The sequence below is a fragment of the Schistocerca cancellata genome, chromosome 6 (genome assembly GCF_023864275.1).
Source record: "Schistocerca cancellata isolate TAMUIC-IGC-003103 chromosome 6, iqSchCanc2.1, whole genome shotgun sequence".
Lineage (NCBI taxonomy): Eukaryota > Metazoa > Arthropoda > Insecta > Orthoptera > Acrididae > Schistocerca > Schistocerca cancellata.
In genome coordinates, this window is record NC_064631.1 from 347,497,849 (window position 1) to 347,524,754 (window position 26,906).

A 26,906-nucleotide genomic window follows, 5' to 3' on the forward strand; every position below is an offset into this window, starting at 1 on the left:
TTCCAAGTAACAACTATGTATAGAATAAATAGTAATATAGATAATATAGTATAAACTGAAACTGCATAGAAACTTCTCATATGATTTATCATACAACTGCATAACATATTACCATAAGTGAAAATGTGACAGAGCAGAGAACATTTTGCCATTTAAGATTCGAGGAAAATGAGCAATTAGGCATATTTCATGGGAATAACATGCAAAGCATATGCCATTACACACACGTATTATTGGGGTGGTTTCATATCGCTCGCGTAATGGTATATTAAGCGTTTTACCATACGCACTTGGTCCATTCTGGGAAGGATGCAGGGAACTTATCGCCCAAGCTCCCCGCCCAGTAACCGGTTGTTGTGGCGGGGATATTGTGTAAGTTGGCAACAGGCGGGGAAAGTCCTTAGAGGCCCAAAGACACCCGTCTTCCACAGATTTGTTCGCTACCAGAAAAGGTCGAAGTTACTTATAGAATAACCTTGATTGTACGTATAGTACGTTGCGCGGAAGTTAAATGTAGGTTGAGATAGCCAGTAGGCATCGCAGCGCAGTGGCAGCGAAGCGCACTGCTTGGCGCTTTACCTCACGTCGTTGTTGTCCCCTCCACCTTCAACTGTCTCCCTTCCTCTGCGCCGTCTGCGGTGTCTAGGCAGCGGAAGAAGGGGGGGTATGAGTATGAGATATACGCTACTCGTCGAAGTCTGGCACCTGTCATTTGGGTAGAGAAGTGCATGGGGTAATTTTACAATGTTACGTCAGGGAAAGTAAGAAACCAAACGCGCAGTGCACGGAGCTCAGGAGAACTCAGAACGAAACAATAACATGTCAAGATCTTTGCGTAGCCTGTATTGTGTTTTGGGAAAACAAGCGCGTGATATTGGTTTTAGATGTGTGTGCTCTCCGAACTTAAACAGCGGCAGCTTTCATAGACATTATATTAACACTTTCCTGAACTGTGAAACCAACCGCCGAGCATGTGTTCAAGCAAAAAGGTATTATAGTAACCGATGATAATGTTTATTGTTAGACGCTGCACCAGCCGATATTTTTATTACATATTGTGCCGAATACGTTGTTATTTCGTTGCCAGATCAAAGTCAAGCTTAAAGCCGACGACTGATATTTCATTTGCTGCACGATCGACAGCTTCAAATGACAGCGAGAGAGACCAGTTTTTGGCTGTTTTTCCTCACATTGTTAAAGACTTAACAGATGCTGGGTTTGGTTCTGAGATATCAGAAGCAAAGGAACGGTTTGCAAAGGTAATACTTTTATGGTTACCCACTTGGAAGTGCGATATATGTATTGTGCTGTGTGTGCTAACAGCAGCTACTAAAATAGCCAATATATTTGTAAAGCTAGTTGCACAAGGAATGTTTCTAAGAAAAGGGAATCTTAGTAATATGAAACAGATGTTGAAATTATGCTTCCAGGTAGTATTTTTTCAGATGTTTACTTTTCACATGAGACTAGCTACTACTGTATTGGTGTGTATTGAAGTGCTCCCTTCATTCTCAATGTCACATAAGCCAACTTCTGACTTTGCCAGCATTTGTCATAGGAGATTTATCTAGTATAATTATGTGTGGTCGTAGAATATCTGTAAACATGTTCACATTTCTGTATGTTGAAAATGTTAACAAAAACAGCAACTATTGCTCAGCCTAATGGCTTTATAAGAATGAGTCTACTGACCATCAAAAAGTTATAACCATAAAAACAAAGACAACTTTCTTACAATATCGAGATTTTAATAAGGAGATGCAGTAATTTCAATGCCAAGTGTGCTAACCAGAAGCAGAAGTAATTGGGAGACAATTAAGATGATGAAGATGATAAGAACATGAGAAGCAACAGAGAAATCTAGATGACATATGACCATATCTGAATGTATTATGAAAGTGGTAATCTTCACTTAAATCTCTCATTGAGCTCATAACACACGATGGAGAAAGATTGCCCCAAAACTATTGTAAAGGCCTACACTGCCACTTAAGCACAACTTTCCAGTTTCATACCATTATACTGATTTCTCTGTTTTTGTTGTTAATGTTTAACTGATAAACAAAAGTAACTGTTCATCCATTGTGTTCTGTAGGTTCCATCATGAAAGAGAACCTCCACTGACATAAAATGAGTCAAATATGAGCAGCTGTTAAAAACTAGCTGAACATCATGCCACCCTATTGAAGGAAACAGTAGTTGTATGAGTATGTTGGTGGATAAAAAAATGACAGTGTTAACAGTATAGCAAAATACTTTCTCTTTGGTATAATTTCTCTGATCAGAAACCTTGCTTAGATAACTTGAATAACTTGTGAAATATTTATGTTCACATTTTGTGGTGCACCTTGTTTACATTTGGGGACAGATGGTATGTTTTCTATTTACTGAAGGGAGTTTTTCTCTTGTGCAACAAGGCTTTATTTGTGATTTACATATTGATACTGTGTTTAATAATATGTTAATGATTATAGATGACTGTCCTCAGTTGGTATGGATTCCAGTTGTGCAAAAAATGTTTCCGTAAATATTTAATTAAAACAAGAAAGATTATGATTTAAAGTCACATGGATGATACGGTCATTGGAGACAGATCCCAAGCTCAGATTAGGGAAGGGAAATGGCCATGTCCATGTGAAAAGAATCATTTGGCTAATATTTTCTGCTTGATTTAGGGAAACTATGGAAAATGTGTCTCTGTATGGCTGAAAGAATATTTGCGCCACATTCTCTCACCTGTGAGATCATTGTCTCGCCATTGTGCCACATTTCTCAGGATAAGTTATTCAAAAGTACTGGGTCAACACTATGAATACATAAGTTCCGTTACTGGAGATACAGTTGAATGGTACGGAAGCACTAAACCTGTGCAAATTAACTGCTGTATTTGCTCATTCACTCACTAACATAAACCTGTGTTCCAAACAGGAAACTAGCTCGTAAAATTGCTAAGCTCTCTTCTTAGAGCGGAACAGAAGTTATAATTGTACTTTCATTCATTTACGTGATAGAGGACCGTAAACTTCCTTTCCACAGAGTTGTTCTGAATTGTTTATATCAATGAGACCTTCCTGGTTCACAGAATAACATAAGTTAATTATCCAGGCAATTATTTGGTCCATTTACAGTTAATTGTTTCTATCCAGACAACAGTTGATTACTGATCTGTTCCAACTTCATGGGATGTAATTTTTTATATTTTGTTTTTGGGGTATTTCAGACTGTGATGTCAATATTTTTTCAGCTGTGCTATTTTTGTGTTTAAGAATTAATATTTATTAGGCACTAGCACTGACAATATCTATGGCACAAAAGGGGTATTTACAAATCAGCTGCTGCAGCAAGACCACCTTTGAAACACAGCTATCCCGTACAATTTTAGACATCGTCTATCTGTTAAGTTTTTGGAATTGTGTGAAATGATTTCAACATGGTAAGAATAGTAAGCAGGAAAGCAAAAGGATGGAAAATGGAAATATGTGTGCACATTTTCTGAAGGGAAGTAACTTAACTTCATTCTGTGGGTAAAAAAGAGAGAGAGAGAGAGAGAGAGAGAGAGAGAAGAAGAAGGCAATGAGAAATTAAAAGACTAGATTCAGATGACCTCTGCTAATAATGACTTACACAAAAATCATTGCAAAGGTGGTGGCAATTGTTTCTTTTCTCAAAAATGGTAACATACTTAAAAATTCATATATAAGCATTACCTGTAGGGAGATGGATGAATGTACACACTGCCATAAAGGTGTAGCATGAGCAAAAAGGTGAAATAAAGTTTGTTGGTGCAAACATATTTTACTGTCAGTTGCGACAGTACACAATAGTACATTACAAACTACACCTATTCCATGGCATCTCACCAAGAATCCACAGTAATGTGACAGACAATTTCAGTCCTTTTACCCTACTCGAAGAGTGTTCTGTTTTAAAGACTGCAGTTCATTGTGGAAGGAATGTGCGACAGTGCCCCCGAGGGGCTCGTGGAAATATTAGGAAATGCTGCTCTACTGTCCCGTTCAGTTGCTTGTCGGGTAGCTGCATTCGGGCACGGCAGTGCCGCAGCAGCCGACGCGCACCATTCCCGGCGGTCGGTCACCGTGCGTACGGACTGCGCTCGTACCGAGATCACTCGGTGCTCGGAGAATGAGAGAAGACGGATGCTATAGGAATTGCAGCACCATACTGGTATTGTGAAGACAACACTGTACACAATTTTATGCGGCGAGCTACACACGTGTCAAGTTTTCTGCAAAATGGATGCCTTGTGCACTGAGTGAAGTGGAAAAGTGGACACGTTATGAAACATGCCGTGTGCATCTAGCACATTGCAAGGAGGAAGGGAGGGAGATATGATTGTGAGAATCATCACTGTAATTGAATTCTGGGCCAGGCCTATGAGCCAGATCTGAAACATCCATCCGTACAATGGTGTCGTCCAGGTTCACCACACAGACAGGAATTAGTAATCGTAGCCTATGGTATTAGAGGAGTGATTTTGTTTCATTTTGTCCCACGTGGACAAACTGCTAATGCACTGTACTGCTGTCACACTTTCCTGCAATGACATCTACAACTGTGCACTCGGGACAAACCTCCTGAATGTCTACACGATGCAGTAATTCTTCCGGACAGTGAGAGTGCCCGTATGACAATGTGTGTGCGGAATCTGCTCGTGGTGGGGATGGGAAGTACTGGAAAATTCACTGTATTCCCCAGACTTGGCATCTTGTGATTATGATCTCGTACCAAAACTAAAAGAGCAGTTATGTAGAACACGTGAAGACATTGCACATAGTAACGTGTGAGATCAGAGAATTCACTCACAGTTAGGCCACTGGTGTTTGGTGTTTTCCACAGCACTGGTAGTGCGGTGGATTCGTTGGGAGACTATTGCGAGGGACTTGAAGATGTCACAAATCTGTGTTCCTGCCCTGTACTACTGTGTACTGTTGCAATTGACAGTAAAACGTGTTTAAATTGACAAGATTTCTTTAATCTTTTTTCTTGCACTTTTCTTTGTGGCAGTGTGTGCATTCGTCCATCTCCCTACCTGTAATGTTTACTTATGAACTAACATTCCGTTTGCGTATTTCAGAATTTTTTAATTTGCTACCATTTCTGAGACAAAAATAGTTGCCGTGACTTTTGCAGTCACCCAGTTAGCCGAAGAGAAGAGAGAAATATTGAGGAAATATGAAAAAATGCAAATGCGAACAAATAGAAGAGATGAGAATAGGGATAAAATGGGTGGGAAACAGCAGGAAGCATGGGAAAGATATAGGAAAAAGGTGCACAATGGAAGCTCACTTTGAATAGTAAAAATGTAAGAGGAGTGACAATGCAAAATAGTGGATTTGATGCGTCTAGTTTGCAGTGAAGTTTGCCAACTTTAAATGCCATTTTTTTTCCATATTAGCCAACAAAAATTATTGTTTACCACACTTATTTCTCAATTTCTTTCAGGTCCTTCATTATAATGTCCCTGGTGGTAAGATGTCACGAGGGTTAGCAGTTGTGCAAGCGTATCGTATGCTTACTAAAGACAGTCTGCATAGTGCAGAAAATGTATTCTTGGCCCAGGTTATGGGATGGTGTGTGGAAATGGTATGTGGAAGTTTATTGGCTGATAAGATTTTTGCATGAAGATTCTGAGGTATGTTTAGCTAAGAAATAATTTTATTCTGCTGTTAAGTTTTGGTAATTTATGCCCTATGAGGATATAGGTGTTCATCATGGTAATAGGGGTCAAAAGTATTTTAATACAGCTACTGCTGTTACTGTTGGCAATTCTGTTAAGTTGTCTTTACTGAATGTGCATGAAAATAAGTTGCTTGGTACCAGAATAAATTTTCACTTAGCGGCAGTATGTGTACTGATTTGAAACTTACTAGGAGATTAAAGCTATATGCTGGACTGGGACTTGAATTCAGAACCTTGCCTTTCGTGTGTGAAAAGCAAGGTTACTTGTTAAAGTCCCCGTGTGGCACAAAATTTTAATCTGCCACCAAGTTCAAATTTCTTGGTAGTTATCAATTCTGACAGTTCCCTTCCTAAAACTGTAGCACTGAAGTTATTATGACTAAAGTTTTATTTAATGTAATGGTCTTAAACATCTCTCAGCTTAATCAGTTTCTTATCATTACTAAAATCTGAAGTTCCCAAGTGCTGTAACTGTCTCTGTGCTCTTGCCAAACTACCTTTCTGATTGTAGACATTCTACTTTATGTACTATGTGAATGATGAACTACATCATTGTTGAAAACTCAAGAACATAATGCCTGAAAATACTTCGAAGAAGATTCCATTGTTGCCAGGTCCACTGAAGTACTGGTACGTGCTGATCTTCAAACTGCTTATTTTACCCTTAAATTTTTTTACTGATATTTATTCCACGGGAGGTAAAATTGATGCAATTTCTGTAAAAATTAAAAAAACAAAATTTTATGAAATCTGATGGCATCAGTAGATTGTGGTTACTGCTTAGGAAAACAAGTAGAAATTGTAGCAATATGTTATTGTGTTTCTGATTTTTATTTAAATTTTTATTCACTACTAGTGTTTTGTTCTTCAGCACATTTTCTCATAGTTTACCAGTTTTTATGACTTATTTGTGTTACGAGCACCACAAAATCGGTAGAAAAGGAACAATTGTTAACAGTTTCATAGTAACAACATATTACATGATGAAAATGAGATAATATTTACATCACCAGTGTGTCTATACAGGACAGTCTTTTTCACAATGAAAAACGAAACCTTCCATACACTTGTGTTGCTTTATAACATAAAGAAGAAAAAGAGAATATTTTCAAATGGCCAGTGAAAATAAAAAGAAAACAGTCATGTAGAACATATCACTACTCTCATTCACAGGACTGTTAATATCTTTATCCCAAATGCATCTGTTAAATGTGGCAGATGACTAGTGCCATGGCACTGTGGAAGTTTCATCATAATCCATCTGCTGACAATCTTGTAGCTTTTTACATTGCTTGGGCAAAAGCTCAGTGCATTATCAGAGAGAAGACAAGGCAGCTGTGGCAAGAATTTTTACAACGTATTAACCAGTTCACATTATCAGCATAGATATGAAAATTAGTGAGAAGGATCAGTGTAAAAAGTTACGCATGCACTATAGTATCATTACAGGAAAATGATACTGTAACCCAGGAGATGCCAAAATACTTCAAACAAGTTACATCTCGTCCATTTGGTCCCCTCCCATGAATTAACCAATCAACCAACATATAATTCCTGTCAAGATCACGCATTCTGACACAGGTGGGAATTAGATGAGAAGGCTCCATTAGACTTTAGCTCCAGTAAAACTGAAGAGTTTAAGCACACCACTGCAGCAACAATAATGAGATACTGTGTTATAGAACCTGCTGGCAGTTAGTTTTCTTTTAATATTTCTATGGTTACATGTGTTTGATATCCGTATGATCATTGGAAACAAAATTTGCTCATCTATCATACGTCTTGCATAATCATAATGGTGAAATAGAGCAATGTGGATTTTTACAGAGGCATGTCGACTGTCTTTTAGGAAAGGGAAGAGGGAAAGATACCATTACCGGTATATTAAATGCACCAAATAGTCACCAAAAGGACCCAGTGTGCTAATACTATATAAAACTTCTAGCCTCACTAATGGCCTCAGTTTGGTGAGGAAGAGTGTCCACAATTTCTTCAGGTATGCCATATCCAGCTGAAGCCACTCATTGATGACTGCATTCTATAGAACTACCTCAACTGCTACATTTCACTCACTATTCCAAAGTCTTCGACATTTGTTATGGCTTTAAGATTGAATGATTTAGCGGGCTAGTCGAAGTGTGATAGGGCACTTGAGTGTTCATCATAACTGGTATGTGTGTGTAGAGCTCTGTGAATGTGGCTGTTGTCACCCTGGAAGATTGGAGCATCTGCAGTATACCCGAAGATGTAGAAGAAAGTGATCTCTGTGAATGTTGGAATAAAAATCATGGTTCATGTCCACAGTAACCTGCACAAGGGAACCCAAGTGATGCAATGAAAAACTCCCAAAACATCACAGAACTACCTCTGGCCTGAACTATGCCCTCCACACACTGCGTATCAAACACTTCATTGAGCCATCGGTTCACTCAGTGCCTTGTATCATTTGTAAAGAGGTGCAATCAAAACTCTTGAGGCCATAACAATGCCTTTACTCAGCAACTGTTCAGATTCCATGTTTGTCTCACTGAAGACAGTGTGAGCTGTGAGCAATGGCCTTACTGTGAAGTACCTGACTCCAAATGTCCACTGCTTGCAGTTCTCTTTGCACTGTTTGCATGGAAACTGGTTGAGATGGACCTGAATTCACTGACAGCAGCAGTTCCATTTGGCAGATGTGAAACCAAAAGTCAGTGACAGGGCGTGACACTTGTCTTCTGTCCCCCTCAGTTAGGATCTTTTTGCGGCCACTGTTATTGAACCAAAGTGGCAGCAAGTGGTACACCATTCCTTGTAGACACATTGGACAGTCTGTTTCAACACATCGGCAAACCGGCAACTTCATTCACTGTATCATTATGTATGCATTCAAACATGATAGTTCCTGTCTGCCATTCTTTTGTGCCGATCAGTGTGACTGTGGTAGTTTCATACAACCAAAGGCACATATACACCACTTCACTGCCATTACTTACTCTAATGGTGGGCCATCTGGTTTTAATTGTACGCCATATTTAGTGTTCCAAAGTGACCAGTGTGCTCTTCGAAGGAGGTGACTAATGTTTTGCCCGGTGAGCTAGTGTACACTCTGCTACACAGAATACCCTTCAGAATAGGCTCACAGAAAACACTTTATTAATAAATTAACAAGACAGGAAGCTATTTTTTCTGCACTTCATATCATTATTTTCTCGTGCATATCATCCATACTGCAATGCTATGAGATATTTTATATTTTGACTTGCAGATAGCATATTTTTACTTCTGATGGTGTTACTAGATACATGGACATAGGAACGTTTAAATTAATATTTGGCTTACTAATATTTTTGAAGTTTTAGCCCATATTTTTGTATCACACATTGACTAATGGCAGCAATTTACAGTGAATTTATCAAAAAGAAAAAGAAAACAACTTCCATTCAACCTGTATGGTGCTGTCATTATGGTGCAATGTCCTCAGTACAATTTTCAGCAGTGTTCTGTGTAGTGCGAGCGCATTATATAGGAGCCAAGTGAATTCCTGTCAGTATTATTGGTTATTACTTTCCCAACTAATTTAATATGTAGGTCATTGTGTTAGAGTATTTTCTTATGTTAAAAGTTTCCTTTATTTTTAGCATATGGGTTTGACTGAGCATCAGTATGTTCCTAGTGGATGAAGCACTCTGAGTATGGGATGATTTTCTAATATCCTGTCTAACCCAGACTGTGACAGCAGAGTTGAAACAGAATTTGAAGCATATCTATATTACCATGAACCCCTAAATCACAGTTTACAAACTTTTGAAGATGATTAAAAATTCTACTGCTGCCTCAAGCCGTATGTCTCATGTAGATAGGACACTTGCACAAAAGAGATGTGCTTCAATATTTGATGCATGTGGTATGAAAGCAACAGGTATTGACAGCTGTGCTTTTTATTTCTGAGAGTGGTTTACAATGGCTTATGCAAAGACATACCACTAATTACATTCCACCTTTTGTAAATGAACCTCTGGATAATAATGTTATGTTGCATGTTTTACTCTAGAAATGTATACACTGAGGTTACAAAAGTCATTGGTTATATCCTAATATCGTGTTGGACCTCCTTTTGCCCTTTTGCACAGCGTAGTGCAGCAACTCGGCGTGGCATGGACTGATAAGTCAGTGGAAGTCCCCTACAGAAATATTGAGCCATGCTGCCTTGATAGCATCCATAATTGTGAAAGTATTACTAGTGCAGGATTTTGTGTACGAATTGACTTCTCGATTATATCCCATATATGTTTGATGGGATTCACGTTGGGTGATCTGGGTGCCAAATCATTTGCTTGTATAGTCCAGAATATTCTTAAAACCAATTGTGAACAATTGTGGTCTAGTGACATGATGCATGTCATCCATAAAAATTTCATCATTGTTTGGGATCATGAAGCCCATTAATGACTGCAAATGGCTCCAAGTATCTGAACATAAGCATTTACGGTCAATGATTGGTTCATTTGGACCATAGGACCTAGTCCATTCCATGTAAACACAGTCTCCACATTTATGGTGGCACAACCAGCTTCTACATTGCCTTGTTGACAATGTGGGTCCATGGCTTCTTGGGGTCTGTGCCATATGTGAACCCTACCAGCAGCTCTTACCAACTGAAATCTGTCCAGGCCACTGTTTTCCAGTCATCAAGGGTCCAACAGATATGGTCACAGGCTCGGGAGGGGCTACGCAGACGATGTGCCGTTAGGAAGGGCACTTACGTTGATTGTCTGTTGCAGTAGCCCATTAATGCGAAATTTCACTGCGCTGTCCTAATGGATAAGTTCATTGTACAACCAACATTAATTTCTGTGGCTTGTTTGTTAGCACTGACAAGTCTATGCAAATACTGTTGATCTGGCTCGTTAGGTGAAGGCTGTTGCCATTGGCCACTGCATTGTCCCTGGTGAGAGGTAAAGCTTGATATTTGGTATTCTCTGAACACTCTTTGACACTGTGGATCTCGGAATATTAAATACGATAACTATTTCCGAAATGGATTGTCCCATGCGTGTAGTTCCAGCTACCATTTCACGTTCAAAATGTCTGTTAATTCCCATCTTGCCGCAATAATCATGTTGAAAATCTTGTCAAGCAGATCACCTGTGTACAGATGACAACTCCGCCAAACCACTGCCCGTTTATACTATGTGTACGTTATACTACCACCATCTGTATAAGTGGATATCATTATCCCATGATGTTTGTCACCTCAATGTTTGTAACTTACCAGTGATCTTAGATACCAAAGTCATGTCATGAGAAACCAGTTTAGAGCTGAGTATTGATTAATTCCAGTTTAAGGCTGGCTGTATTAGAAACATGTTTTGATTGTTATGTTTCCAGATGGTGATAATTTTTCACTGTCCCAAGCTTGAGCTAAAATTAATTATTTTTATCAGTTAATATCATCACTTGTCAGACTAACTTTGCATCTACATTTATACTCCGCAAGCCACGTTATTGTATATTGATGGAGAGTATCATCATTGTTTCCTCCGTTTTCTATTCCATTGGGAAGCCTCCACATGAGCTTGAATTTCTTTGAATTTGTGTTGTGAATTTTGGAAAGGGAAGTTTTAACTGCAGTTCTTGATACATTATTCTTGCAAGCATTTACTGCACACTGCCATTTCCTGTACATAGATGGGGGCTGTCTCTGACGTGGCATCAGTTCTGCAAGATATAGTATAGTGCTTATTGAAAAAATTGCAGCCAGCGGTCCTCTGAAATGCCATTTAATTAATTGCTCGATAATGTTGGAAAAATTGATGGGGAATACAATGAGTTATTGTGCTGTTAAAGTCTCTGCAGTAATAAAGGCATGCCACCTCTTGAAAATAGGCTTGTGCATAAACGTTAACTTAAATCAGGTGCTCATTCGACAAAACTATTTCCATCGTCTTTCAGTTTTCCTATTCTAGATAGCCATGGATTTCTGATTCGAAGATGCATCATGATAAATTTATGTGCAGTATGATTATTCACATACTGGGGAAAAGAGCAAATATCTGTAAGTGCAGTATTTTGAAGCATAAAGTTTATACCAAGTGTGAAGGTTGTGTAATCTGAATTGCAGATATCTCAAAATTGGGAAGTTGTGAGACTGCTAACATGTATATTTTATAGTAGAAAAGAGACAGTAATGGGAAAAACGCTATGACCTAGATTATAAACTTTCCAAAGAGATTACATGACTGGAATAGGGTGAAAGTGCGGAAGAAATTCGGAGGAAGCAATGATTTTTTTTTTTTTCTCTTTGGACAGATTTTATCCCTTCAAATAAGAAGCTCAATGACTTTCTGTCAGTTTTCAAAATGAAGTAATTTCAGATATATCATTGCTTTGTTTCTGTCTAACTTCTGAAATTTGTTTTTTAAAGAAACCAGAATTAACACTGACTGTGTGATTTACATTCCCAGTTGCAAGCATTTTTCATTGTTCTTGATGATATCATGGACAAATCAGCTACAAGGCGTGGAAGAACTTGCTGGTACCTCCATGATGACGTTGGCTTATCGGCAGTTAATGATGGCTTACTGCTAGAGAGTGGAATTTATGAGTTACTTCGAAGATATTTTCAGGACAAATCGTACTATATTGAAATCCTCAATCTCTTTCACGATGTAAGTATCGTCTCACAATATAAGTTAATTAAGTAATAATTAAAGTGTATTGACTTCGTGAAGTTTAAAAACACAGGCGGTGTCAGTTAAATTACTATACATACACGCATATTCCAAAGGTTAATTTCTTGTCGATGTAATTTCTCTCTTCTGTCATTAACAGTTTGTTTCAGTTCCAAGTACTTATCACGTCCTATCATCTCCTTGATGCCTTCCGAATACTTCATCCTAGGCTGCCCTCTTGCTTTTTTTGACAGTACTTTTCCTTAAAGAATGTTAATGATGAAGGTGTGGTCTGATGACCTGCCCCGTAAGTTTTATTTTTCACTTTTCCACTTCCATTAATACTCTTCTCTCTTTGTTGACTTCCCTCAAGACTTCCAGACTGGTTTTTATTACTGTCCAGCTCGTTCTTGTTATTTTCCACCATATTCACATTTCAGCAGCTTCAAGTCAATTCCTTTACAATTTGTCCACAGTCCAACTTTCACACCTGTAGAGCAGTGTACTCCATACAGATGATTTTACAAAGAATTTTCTGACATCTATATTCATGTTCCATGAAGTTTCGGGATTGCAGCCAGTTAATATTGACTTTTTGCCTGCTATTTCGGCTGACAACAATTCAACCATCTCCAGGTGAGTGTTTTGTATTGGAAATTGCTAGTTCACATTGCTGCCTTTATATAAAAAATCGGCGGGAACATACATGCGCAAAGCTACATGAGCGACCTCTGTTGAATTACACGCCTCTTTGAATATTGCTCCGTCTATGATGCACTGGTGCATTCGTAATCAGATACTGTATGCGTGCTCTCTGTCAGAATGTGCACTCATGGAGTTAAAATTCAGATGTCAAAATGAATTTAAAAAATTTTGCTTCATGTGTCATTGGTCAGAAAAAATTTTCTTTCTGAAGAAACTAAATATATCACCAGGCCCCATGTCTTATTCAGTTGAAAGCTGCCTTCATGATTGATGAGATCTTGTGTTAAACATATTTCTACTGACTCCTGAATAATTGAATCCAAAAAGGATCTCATTGAAGTCAAGATTTCCATGACAGGGTAACCCATGGAATGTCCTGTGGAGACACAATGTTCGGCTGTGGCTGACTTACTGGACTGAGAAATGTGCGGGTGTGGCAATCATGTTCAGTGCATCTTTTATGCACTGTGTGTGTTGTCTGACTACATAGGCATTTTTTTTGTTATGGTTTTAGGGCGCAAAACTGCTACGGTCATTAGTGCCCGGTACATAGGCATTGCTATGCCAACAAGATATTCTGTAGGTTCTAGCCGTCTGCAATCCCAGATCACCTTCTGTCGAACCGAGAAGAGCATATGTCTTTGCTGGTGGGTGGAAGAGTACTTTGACTTAATGTTTTCTTAAGATTCTGCTTTGTTTTGATGAAATATTTCTGACAAATGTGAGGAACGTGCTGGACTTAAACCACTCCTTCTTGTCTTGCTCACATGGGTGGTCACGTTTCTTCTTCCTTAAAGCTGTACTGGTGTGATGTGGAGAATATCCACTATTTTTGAACACTGCTTGTGTGTGTTTCAGCATCTTTGTAAGATTGTCTCCATTAGACACAACATGTACCTGGTGAACTAACATTCAAAGAATGCCCATAGTTTGTGATGGGTAGTGGCACCTAGGCACTTGCAAGTACAGGTCTGTATCTCTAGGATTACAGTAAATGGAATGCCCCAGTGATCCATCCTCTTTCTGTCTGACCAAGACATGCAGAAATGGCAAACAGTCACTCTTCTTGACTTCCATCGTATTCGTGTTTGTTGGTTAAAATGTTTTTCTTTGTCATAAGTGCCTTCTGTGCCATTGCTGTCCTCTTGTCTTGTCTTCTCTTCTCTTTTCCTACTCCTACTCTATTGTCCTCTGTGATTATACTATTGAGACAGCAAAATTTTCACCTGCTCAATTCTCACATCTCCCATATTTTGCCATTACCTTTTTTCCACTTATTCACTTTTAATTTCCATCGTTTGAGTTTCTTATAGGACTTGCACATTCTTTTCACTTCTTTTTCGGAGTCTGCAGCTATCTCGGTGTCATCAGCAAATCTAATTCAATGTAGCCTTTCACCATTGGCTTGTACTCCCTTTGTCTTGTCCTTCCTCCATGAACACATCAAATAAATTTGGGGATAGGGGACATCTTTGTCTACCTCTTGGCCTCTTCTGCTACGTTATTAAAGTTTATTTATGTGCTTTGGATCTGACACAATTGATTAATCATCAGTCTGTTCTTCCAGTCAAACCCTACTTCTTTCATAGTTGTAAAGAGTAGCACCCAGTTCTCATTTTCAAAAACTTTTTCTAAGTTATTGAAGGTAAGGTAAGTTCCTCTAGTCATATCCATTCCTCTCTCCAATAGCATGCACACTGCCAAAATTGCTTCTCTTGTTCTTCTGCCTACTCTAAATCCAAATTGGTCTTCTCCAAGATACATATCTACATTTCCTGTTATCCCGCTTTTAACTATATTAATGATTATTTTGGAGGCATGTGATAACATTGATAGTGTTCTGCAATTGGTGCAGTCAACTGTGTTTCCTATTTTAATTGTGGTAATGGTTCTGCATTGTGTGAAGCCTTCTAGCGTGATTCCTCGTACATAAAAGTCATTTATTACTCTGGGTAGTTGGTCTTTCATGCTGTTATCTAAATTTTTCAGCAATTCTGGAGGGATATGAACAACAGCAATTGCTTTCCCTTCTCTGAAACTCCAAAGGGGATGTTCAAATTCATGTCTCATGATTGGAGGACCTTGCACTTCTCTTTCATCTTCATTAATGTCTTCAATTAGATTATTGTACTTTCATTCTTGAACTGTTTATCATTGTACAGTCCATCAATGTATCCTTTCCAGTGAACACATATCTCATCATTGTCTATCAGCAATATTCCCTCTTTACTTTTTCCTGCTACTGATTTTGTTCTAGGTTTGTACTGAAGGGCTCTGCTTTTCCTGTAAACTTTCCTGTTTTTCCTTTTTCTTCCATCTCTTCAGAAATGCTTTTGCTCAATTTCTCTTTTTCTTCTCTTCATTTGCATGTGATATGATGTTCAATTCTTATGTGCTCATCTACATTTTCCTTCATGAGATTATTCCTTTCCTGATTTAGATTTAGTATTTCTTCTGCCACCTAAGGTTTTCTAGGTTCCAGTTTCCTTTTCCTAAAATCTCATCTGTTGCTCCAATTATCCTCATCTTGATATTGTTCCATTGCATTAGCTCATCACTTCCATTAGCTATTTTACTGGTCCTTTCCTCAGAAGTCATCTGTATTTCTTCTTCTTTCAATCATCCTACTCCCTATTTCTTTTTGATGAACTCTTGGTATTTCTAAATCTGATTTTGCGCTTGGTTAATGCATGTATGTGCTTCCTATGTCTGGACTGCACAGTTGTGACATGAATTTATCTGACTACTGTACCTTTGCTTCATTTGTATATAATCTTACTGAAATTGTCTTTTGTCTGGTGTCTCCTACATGTTTACTTTCTTCTAAGAGAAACTTCAAATAATCTGTTTTGTGATAAGCATATAATTTTGGTTTCAGAAATCTACCCAAGCATCACTTCTTTCGTTTGTTTCCCCCAAGCCAGAATTTCATACTGTCTTTGATATCCTACTATGGTATTAAAATCGCCCATTATTGCAACACTGTCTTTTTCTTCGGTCTGTTTTAATGGTTCTTCAGTATCTTCATACACAGTCTCCACAGTCATGAGCTAACACATGTTTATAGGAGTATTACACATTTTTCAAAATTATTTTGTATTTATCAGTGTGATTGGTGCCCTGCAGCTATCTGTAACACCAACCATAAATATCCCTTTGTTTTGAAGTTAAAATGTACTATTTTTGAAAATGCAATGTTTGTAGTGAATTTTTGAAAATATTTTTATAGGTTACCTTCAAAACAACAGTAGGACAGTCTCTTGATCTCTTGACTTCACAAGCAGGAAAGAATCCAGATTATACCAAATTCACAATGGATCAGTACAATGCAGTTGTAAAATACAAGACAGCATATTATTCATTCTATTTACCTGTTGCACTAGCAATGTACATGGTAAGTGTTACTGAAATTTTTACATGTAACATTATAAATTTTATGTGAGACAGGAATTTATGAAAATCGTTAAAAAACTGCAAATCCATGCTGAATTTTGAATAATGACTGAGTGATGTAGAAACTCAAAAAATGTCACTTACATTCTTGAAATTTAGGAAGTTAAAACTTACTGTAACATACAACAATAACTTATTCAGGGAATTTTGGAATTTTGACCTTGAAACACAGGGAAGTCTTAGGATGAAACATAGTTGCCATCCTGTCATGGATGACACAGGAACTGAAACTGAGGGTAGCAAAGCAAAAGATGATACACTAAACTAAATGTTCCTTTACAAAGTAAAATCCAGGTGTACTGTTCTAGTTTAATTTTTGCATTACTACAAAGATGGCTGGTATAAGTGTCAATGGTGATGAGAAACATCTAAAACTGAACGAAGCTCCAGAGCCCTATGGACTCCCTATAAAATTTTATACAGAACTTTTGTCTGAGTTAGCCTCTTTTTCTGTCCATCTTATACAGCAGATGACTCAAACAAAAAGATATCCCCAATAGTTGGAAGAGAGAAACCATTCAGGAGAGTTTCTGCGATGAAGATTAACTATTGATAGTGTCTGCCAAGAACAATATCAGTTGTGACTAGGAGAATGTAATATTTTCTGACAAATCAATATCTTCCTGAGTAAAAGACAGTCCATTATGAACATATAAGCCACATGATGTCTGTCTGGGCCCCAAATATACACGAGTCACCTCGAAAATTTGGGCTGGATGTATTCCTGTTGACTTGGAATGCATCACAGTAAAAATGACTGTCTTGATGATGGTGCCTAGTATACCCATATTATGACCACATACACAGATCAACTTGCATCAAAATGGATTAACCTTTTTCCAGTGGTATAAGTATTGAGTTCACACATCAACAGTGATGCAGGAGTGGTTTGCAGAACAGAAAGAAATTTCTCTTCTAGAATGGCCTCCAACTGTACTAGATTTCAGTTCCACTGAACACATATGGGCAGAGATGAGCAGACTGTTTGAGAAAATTAGCCTGGCCCAACATCAAGAACCTATGCTGGCTTTTGAAATGTCAAACTATCTGCCTGGGAGCAGGTGGAAGAAAATGAAAGATTTTTTACCTACCTCATAAACTCCTTTCCTTATAGAATGCAGATGATCACTGAAGTCAGAGCCCTCTGGTCAAAAGAATAAGTAGCAAAGAAACCACATGCTATGGCTTGTGTTCTCTGAAGTTTGTTTCTTTTTACATGCTGTACAAATAAGAGCAATAACACAAAAATGGGGTTTGAACCACACCCTAGCATCATACAGTTGCTTTCTAGCCTGTCAACTATGCCACAAAGGTAAAAACACATTGAGGTATGCCTTACAGCTCTTCCACCCTTAATTCCACCTCAAGACTTTAAAAACTGTAATTCTATGAATGGCACTGTGCAGATTTCTTGTGTGTTTTTGGAGAGGGCATTCTTATGGTAAAATTCTTCAGTTACATTCTTAATTGTAGGTGAGTTTTACTTTTATAGGCAGCTTTGTAACGAGAGAGTTTTGGGAAAAGGTAGCAGGAGGTTGGGTACATGTGTATAATTAAGACTGAAAGACAAGGGTGTCACAATGACATTAACAAATATGAAAAGGGAAGGAAATAGGCACACACACACACACACACACACACACACACACACACACACACACACACACACACACACACACACACACACCAGGCTTCCTCTCCAAGATAATTGTGGTCATCAGTCCCACGAAAATGGACACTGCCACTCCATATCCTATGATCCTTAAAGTTAGCTGTGGCTCTTTGCTGTGGAATCCTGTGTCTTCAGCCCTAGCATCACAACTCTCATTTGGAAGACTGTCAGCACTATATCCACCTATTGGTTGAGACAATATGCAGACAAAATAAAATTATTGAACTGTGGTTGTAACGCCTAAGCTAGGTACTGCTACAAAATTAATATTACCCTCCCAGAAAGAATAATAGAAACTTTCATATGTAACTACTTGTGACAAAATTAGTTAACAAAGTTCTACTATCCCATAAAATATTACTATTACAAATCTCTTCTTCTAATCATAGAATACATACAACATAAATATACCACTGCACACTATAAAGACTAAGTATTACTGTACTTAATCAGAACTCTAACCTTCTCAATTTATTTCTTAGATCATTACAAGTCACATAGGTGGAATAGATGAGATGCAGAAACAGTGGAAAATCTCATTACTTCCCACATCCACTAACCATAATAACATTAAGCAGGAGCTTTTTAATTGGCCTCCACTATAATTTTTGAAAGTTGACAACTTTCAACTACCAGGACTCTAAAAATGCATCCCAAAAGTCAGTTCTGCATTTATAAGGTTTTGATTCCATTTGAGTGTAATGGGATTTCAGTATTTAAAACTCCTGGCAGTGGACTTCATTACAGATTATGACATGCAATTTCTTTGCTTCACTGGTCCACAAGTTCATTTACTTAAGCCAATGCATTTGGATTTTGATAAAACACTTTTATACCAGGAGTGAAGACAGACAAAGGAGTGGGCATGTGACAAGGATTGCTTAAAATAAGAACAGGAGAATTAAATGGGTAAAAATGGCCGTACAGGTGAGAGTACAGGATACAAGAACACACCTAGGGACAGCAAACAAGTTGCCGCCCATCTGGAAGAGCCATCATAGTTGATTTGTGGTGGACCAATGTTAAAAAAAAAAAGAAACTGGAGTATGAGGGGAGAACGTGTGTTGTCAGGTTGGGGTCTGAGAGTAGAAAACTAGTTTCATCTGGAACCCATGCTCTTTCTGCATTCCCCGGAATCCCAAGTGACAAACTTCCCGCACTTTCACTGGTCTCTGTAGGCACCACATGCAAAGTGTGCCTCGCCAGCAGTCCTTAATTTGTACAATCTACTTCTGGCTTGGGCCTAAAACAAAGGGCAGTTCTGCTGCACAAGCCATGAGAATGGTACCACAAAACAGTCAACAGTTCAGAGTGTGAAAGAAAAAAGAAAAGAAAAAAAAAATGAGCACCGGGTGAACAATAATAAAGTACTCCTGTACTTCCCCTGAACAGGTGGTGGCCTGCACAATCCTTCCTTCTCCACAGAAGTGATGACTACAGTGTTCACAAGTTTGTTTTATTTATTTATTTATTTATTTTAATTTACGCATTAAGTTCTGTAGGACCAAATTGAGGAGCAAATCTTGGTTCTTATTTTAAGCTATCCTTGTCAGATGACCACTCCTTTGTCCATCTTCACTCCTGGTATAAAAATGTTTTATCAAAATCCAAATGCATTGGCTTCATGTAGAAACCATAAGTAAATGACCTTTGAGGTCATGGAATGTGTCAGTACTTGGAATTACAACATAAAAGTAATAACAGATAAAAATAAAATGTTTACAAACCTGAAAAAAGTCAGTTCATAAGTTTAAGTAAACACAATCAAGAATACAACAAGAATCAGCTTAATTTTTCAAGGAACTCCTTGGCAGAATAGGAGTGACCCATGAGGGAACTCTTCAGTTTCGATTTGAAAGAGTGTGGATTACTACTAAGATTTTTGAATTCAAGTGGTAGCTTATTGAAAATGGATGCATCAGTATACTGCACACCTTTCTGCACAAGAGTTAAGGAAGTCCAACCCAAATGCAGGTTTGTTTTCTGCCGAGTATTAACTGAGTGAAAGCTGCTTATTCTTGGGAATAAGCTTATATTATTTACAAGAAATGACAGTAAGGAATTTATATATATTCAGAGGCCAATTTCAAAATACCTAGACTTTTGAACAGGGGCCGACAAGAGGTTCGTGGACTTACACCACTTACTGCCCGAACTGCCTGTTTCTGAGCCAAAAATATTATTTTAGAATGGGAAGAGTTACCCCAGAATATAATACCATATGACATAAGCGAATGAAAATAAGCAAAGTAGACTAATTTTCATGTCGAACGATCACTCACTTCAGATACCGTCAAAAATGGCAGCTCTAAGTCTTTGAACAAGATCCTGCATGTGGGCTTCCCACGACAGTTTACTATCTATCTGAACACCTAGAAATTTGAACTGTTCAGTTTCACTAATCAAGTGCCCAGTCTGTGAAATTAAAATGTCAGGTTTTGTTGATTTGTCTGTTAGAAACTGTAAAAACTGAGTCTTACTGTGATTTAACGTTAGTTAGCCATGAACTTGGGTCATGAACTGCAGCGTTTGAAACCGAGCCAATGTTCCACACAACATCCTTTACTACTAGGTTAGTGTCATAAGCAAACAGAAATATTTTAGAGTTACATGTAATACTGGAGGGCATATCATTTATGTAAATAAGGTACAGGTGTGGCTCCAACATTTATCCCTGGGGCACCCCCCACTTGACCGTACCCCACTCAGACCACACCTCACAGCCATTCTCAACTTTGTGAATAATGACCTTTTGCTGTATGCTGCTAAAGTAAGAGGTGAAACAATTGTGAGCTACTCGCCATATTCCGTAATGGTCCAACATCTGCAGCAATATTTTGTGAGCAACACAATCAAATGCCTTAGTTAAATCAAAAAATATGCCTAGTGTTTGAAACCTTTTGTTTAACCCATCCAGTACCTCGCAGAGAGAAGAGAATATAGCATTTTCAGTTGTTAAGCGACGTCTAAAGCCAAACTATACGATTGATAGCAAATTGTGTGATATAAAATGATCAGTTATCCTTTTCAATAACTTTAGCAAACACTGATGGCATAGAAATAGGTCTAAAATTGTCTACATTATCCCTTTCTCCCTTTTTATAAAGCCGCTTTACTACTGAGTACTTCAATCATTCAGGAAACTGACCATTTGTAAAGAAAAAATTACAAATATGGCTAAATACAGGGCTAACATGTGCAGCACAATACTTTAATATTCTGCTACGCACTCTATCATAACCATGAGAGTCCTTAGTCTTTGGTGATTTAATTATTGACTCAGTCTCCCCCTTGTCTGGATCACAGAGGAGTATTTCAGACATCAATCTCGGAAAGGCATTTGCCAAGAGAGTTATATGATTCCATGTAGAAGCTAAATTTTTATTTAATTCACCAGTAATGCTCAGAAAATGATTTTTTAAATACTGTACATGTATCTGATTTATCAATAACAGAAATATTTTTACTACAAACTGACTTTGTATCATCAACCTTTTGTTGCTGAGCAGACACTTCCTTCACAACTGACCATATGGTTTTAATCTTATCCTGTGAATTAGCTGTTCTGTTTGCTTACCACATACTCTTTGTCTCCCTAGTAACATTTTTAAGCACCTTACATTACTGTTTGTAATGGGCTACTGCTGCTTGATTGTGACTACTTCTAACATTTTGATATAATTCCCGCTTTGTTCTACATGATATCCTTATCCCACTAGTCAGCCACCCAGGCTGCTTATTACTGCTAGAACCCTGTTTAGAATGTTCCAATAGAAAACAACTTCAAAGAGCATGAGAAGTGTGTTAAGGAAAGCATTATATTTATCATCTATGTTATTGGCACTATAAACATCCTGCCACTCTTGTTCCTTGACAATGTTTAAAAAATACTCTATTGCTGTTGGATTAACTTTCCTACATAGTTTGTAATTACATGTGAGATTTGTTTGAGTACAAAGGCCTTTTAGTGTTAAAATTTGTGCTTCATGGTCTGAAAGGCCATTCACACTTTTACTGACAGAATGCCCATCTAGTAATGAAGAATGAATAAAAATATTGTCTATGGCTGTGCTACTGTTCCCTGCACCCTAGTTGGAAAATATGAATTTAGGAGATCTACCAACATCCTTTTTCTTGCACCATCATACACAAAATTTATATTTAAATCACCACATATAACTAATTTCTGGTACTTCTTACAAAGTGAATAAAGAGCGCTCTCTTGCTTGATCAGAAATGCTCCGAAGTCAGAGTTAGGGGGCCTGTAAACAACAACAATTAGAAGTTTAGTTTCACTAAATTCAACTGCCCCTGCACAACATTCAAATATCTGTCCAGTGCAGTGCCGTGATAGGTCTATGGACTCAAATGGAATACTGTTTTTTTATGTATATAGCCACTCCCTCACCCCACAAGGAACTCCTTGAAAAACAGCCAGCTATTCTGTATCCTGGTAAAGGAAGCCTCTGAATTGTCAAATTATTTAAATGGTGCTCCGATATACCAATAATGTCAGAGTTAACATCTATAAACAGTTCACTAACTTTATCTCTAATATCCCTTATATTTTGATGAAAAATGCTAATTCCTTCTCTACTTGGAAACATGACATCCTCTGAAGGTGAGCCCTTAGTTAGAGGGACCTGCTTTAAGTAGGTACACCTATCAGCTGACTTCAATCTAGAAAAGGTGCCCCTCTAACACCAGCTACTACAGGAATTTTCGCAAAAGCTTTGCCAGCCTCCCTTTCCATACATATTGAGATACAGGCCATGCCTAGTGAAACCTGATCTGCTGTAGACCCATCTAGCACAATTGAAATGTGACCCAGGCCCTCTGCCATCATCGCCCTCTCCCGCCCCATGTTAACATGCCTAACAGACATATTAAGATGAAGCCGATCATGATGCTGAAACAGTTGCGCGAAATGCACATTAGTGCCACCAGTTTGAGTAGCTATCTTTACCAGGTCACCACCTACATCATATTCCCCATCCCTATCAAGACTGTTCCCCGCTCCACCCACTATCACTACCTGATCCTCCTTTGTAAAATTCCTACATGACTCACCTATGCTGTCAGTCACCTGAGGCAACCCTGTACTAGGCTTCACAATGCTGGTGACTTGGTACTCCCTAACACTTCTTGTAAATGATGGTTCACACCTCCACCGCGCGAACTACCTAGCAGCAGAACCTTCTTTTTTCTATTTGACTTTGCAACTAATCTAGGCCTTCTAACTGCTGAGGACTGCTGCATGTTCCCTACATCTACAGCTCCAAGAGGCTTCTCTCCACTCAAGTCTGACAGTTGGTCAAATCTGTTGCATATACACAGTATAACTGTCTGAATACCTCCTCCTCCTAGGTGCCTTCCTGCCAACTGCCAGTTCCCATTCTCCACCACCCTACACCTTCCTCAGCCTATCTCGTTCCTCCTTTGCGCATTGTAACTGCACCTTAAGGGCACAGATCTTGCGTTCCTGCTCCTTTACCAACTTATTTCTACTACAGATTCTGCATACCCAGGTGAGGATCTCGCTAGAATGCCCATTGGCTTCCTGACTGCACTCCCCCCAATGAAAATACTTTGAACAAATGCCACACCGTAATCCACTACTCACAAACCTACAACAGAGCCTACACTTCTCACTCATGATAAAATTTACAGTTACTGAAAAAAACTATACATCTACGTTATCTAAGTTAAGTTAGACCATTAGAACTATTTATAGAACTAACAATAGCAGTCTCGAAATTATCTGTCTACTATGGAAGCAACTACTTGTATTAATACTAATGCACCACAGCTAATACTAGTACCAACATACCAACAAAACTTTACAAAATTTTTAGCTAAAACCAAAAATTCAAGTGGCCACTGGAACACTCAACAAATTTAAAACACTGAATAAAAATTTTACTGAAATATTTCACTAGAAACAATAATAAACATCAGCTAAAAACTAAATCACTAGATTTACTAAATGACTTCAATGCGCAGAAAACTAAAAAAGACAGCGAGCGTATGTTTTTAGAAGTTTATTAAATTGTTATTTTGCCACAAACAGCACGAAACACTGCTGAAAACTCTTAAATTAATAATTGTATAACAGGGCAAATAACTTTGTCAGTACTTAGCTTTCTACGTGCTACAGCTGCAACTGCACGCCGCAAAATGTAAACACACTATTGAGGTGTGTGTCTTGGACAAATGACATAAGCACACTCACAAATAACAGACCATTCGAGTCAATAACACAGGAAGAAAGACTGAGATTAATGAAAATCCAATAAGTTACTTTTACAGCAAATATTAACACAAATAAACTTTAAAAAGTAACTGAAGACTAAAACTTTATAAAATATTGATGAGCAGCTTCAACAGCAGTTCAGCACACGTGATGTCCTCCCCCCCTCCCTCCCCTCCCCCCCCCCCCTCCTCCCACACCAATCCCTCCATAACTTTGAAAGATGGGTTTCCTAGAGAGGGGGCTTAAAAATTATGGGAGGCTGATTATTAATTGATTTTAAAATAATTCTGGAGGGGTGTAAGCTCAAAAGAGGTACACTTGATACTTGAAGAAATAAGAGGCACAGTAGATGCCTGTGCAGAGCAGGCTGGAAGATCAGTGGTGGCAGTGGAGCAGCAAGGTGAGCCAAAGAGGTGAGGTGAATGGGCTGGTGGTGGAGAGTAGCGTTGACCACAGTGACTCGATGTATCTTACTTCAAGAATCAGTAGTGTCGGTCCGCAACATGTTGTACCATGGGCATTAGAGGGTGTCACTCGGGCACATCGTACAATAAGAGATGCATAATTTTAAGGGTCTTTCTTCCATTTGTGACTAATATCTTAATTTCATACAATACAATACAAGTGGTTCCAGACATGTCTAGTGAGTTAAGTAGTTTAAAGAGGGGCAGTATTTATTTTCCTATTACAAAATTATTGGGTTCCTTGTTTGTGAAATCAGTGAAACGATTAATGTTTAAAACAGAAGTTATGGTGTATGATCTCAAGATAATGGTGGGGAACATTACAAAATTTGAGAGGAGTGATATAATAGACTTTATATATGCACCAATGAGATCGACATTAAAATGTTCATCCTTAGTGTGTCATAGAATTCCTGATTACTAACACGTAAGACCTATATACAATAAATGGAGTAGATGTTCAATTCTGCCAAACTGGGAGTTATGAGTCAAAATATGCAATTACCAAAGGTGCCAGAGTGATTGTAACTGGAAGATTCAGTAGAATGTGTTGATTATTGGACATGAGCTAATTTGCAAGGACAAAAAATTCGTATTCTTGTAGCTTGTAACTGAATTCCTTACTATTTTCAACAGACTTTAAATAGCTGTAAAGGACGTTTAGTTAGAGATACATAAAAACTACAGGTATGGTTTAAAACTTTTAAGGTTTCAACTTTACATGGGTTAACAGTCATGTGTATGGGGCATATACTGTTTCCAAGAAGTGATGTGGATTTCTCCTCGTTTTTGCAAAAATAAATTTTTGTCAAAAATTTATTTTTACTACTTTATTCAATTTAAAGAAGAAATAAATTTTGGAAAGTGATCATTTGACACTGAAAAGACATTTGTTATACCATTTGCACATAAAGCATAGCTACATACACATAAGCTATTTTGCATAGTGAACCACAGTGTGGTAAAGCTTGAAGCACGGGGTGACACACAAACCTACATCACACTCACTGCACTCATAAGAAGTATCTTTCCTCCCAGCTTTCCCAGTAATGTTCTTTTGTTTTCCACTACACACTACACAATGTCTTTGTGCTTTCTTCTTCCCTTCTGCCATTACCACACGGTTCGGAAAATGTTTCTGCGACAATCGAGCAATCGTTGCAGATCCATGAGAATCCTCAATTCTCTCTCCTCTCTGTAACACTAATGCAGTGCAGACCTCCTGTATAAACTTAGGAGTGCTCAGTTTCTTCTCATTGATGCAATTGTGCAAAATACAACCATTGGAAACTGCCATAATTATACAGTGGAAGGCAAGCTTTCTCCACCACTTCACTGTTTTGTGATCAAGTGCTCCATATGAAAGACGCTGATCAAAAAGGTCTACACCAGCTTTATGTTTGTTGTAATCCAGCACTGCCACTGGTTTCAACTTCTCATTGCCTTCTCTTGTAGCAACAGGCAACATTGAGGATGTGTGCCTGGTACTTATCATCCACACATCCCTCTTGTCTTTCCATAGCAATGCTAGCACATCGTTCTTGCGGCGAAATATTTGTTCATCCTTTTTGAGTTTACCCTCTTTGAGAGCCTTGGGCAATCCTTCTCTGTTTGGCATTACAGTCCCTACAAGACCAGTGTTGGCTCTAGCCAGTTCTTCGGCTAGCTGGACACTGGTGTAAAATCTGTCAACATATACAGTGTGGCCCTTACCTTGGAGTGAGCCGAGCAATCGCTTTACCACTGCAGAAGCACTGTTGTCCAGTTTATCGTCCCTTCCGTGGTAAACTTCGAAGTTGTATATGTACCCAGTTTTGGATTCTGCAAGAATGTATAGCTTCATGCCATATTTGTTTGGCTTATTAGCCATATAAACTTTGAAACCTACACGCCCTCTGAAAGGACACATACCTTCATCGATGGTTAGCGCTTCACCTGGCTGATAACCTTCTTTGAAATTCCTTACCAAATCATCCAGAAGAGGCCTGACCTTATGAAGGGCATCA

General features: G+C 38.3%; 1 protein-coding gene across 1 annotated transcript in view; it reads left to right on the forward strand.

Annotated features, from left to right (window-relative positions):
• Positions 1–513: 513 nt before the first annotated feature.
• LOC126190712 (farnesyl pyrophosphate synthase-like) overlaps positions 514–26,906 on the forward strand; it is a 68,273-nt gene continuing 41,880 nt past the window's right edge. The window contains exons 1-5 of the mRNA XM_049931186.1: positions 514–989; positions 1,088–1,259; positions 5,464–5,604; positions 12,147–12,350; positions 16,288–16,452. Coding sequence (XP_049787143.1) covers positions 820–989; positions 1,088–1,259; positions 5,464–5,604; positions 12,147–12,350; positions 16,288–16,452 — 852 coding nt within the window. The 5' untranslated portion in view covers positions 514–819. The remainder of the gene's footprint in view (positions 990–1,087; positions 1,260–5,463; positions 5,605–12,146; positions 12,351–16,287; positions 16,453–26,906) is intronic.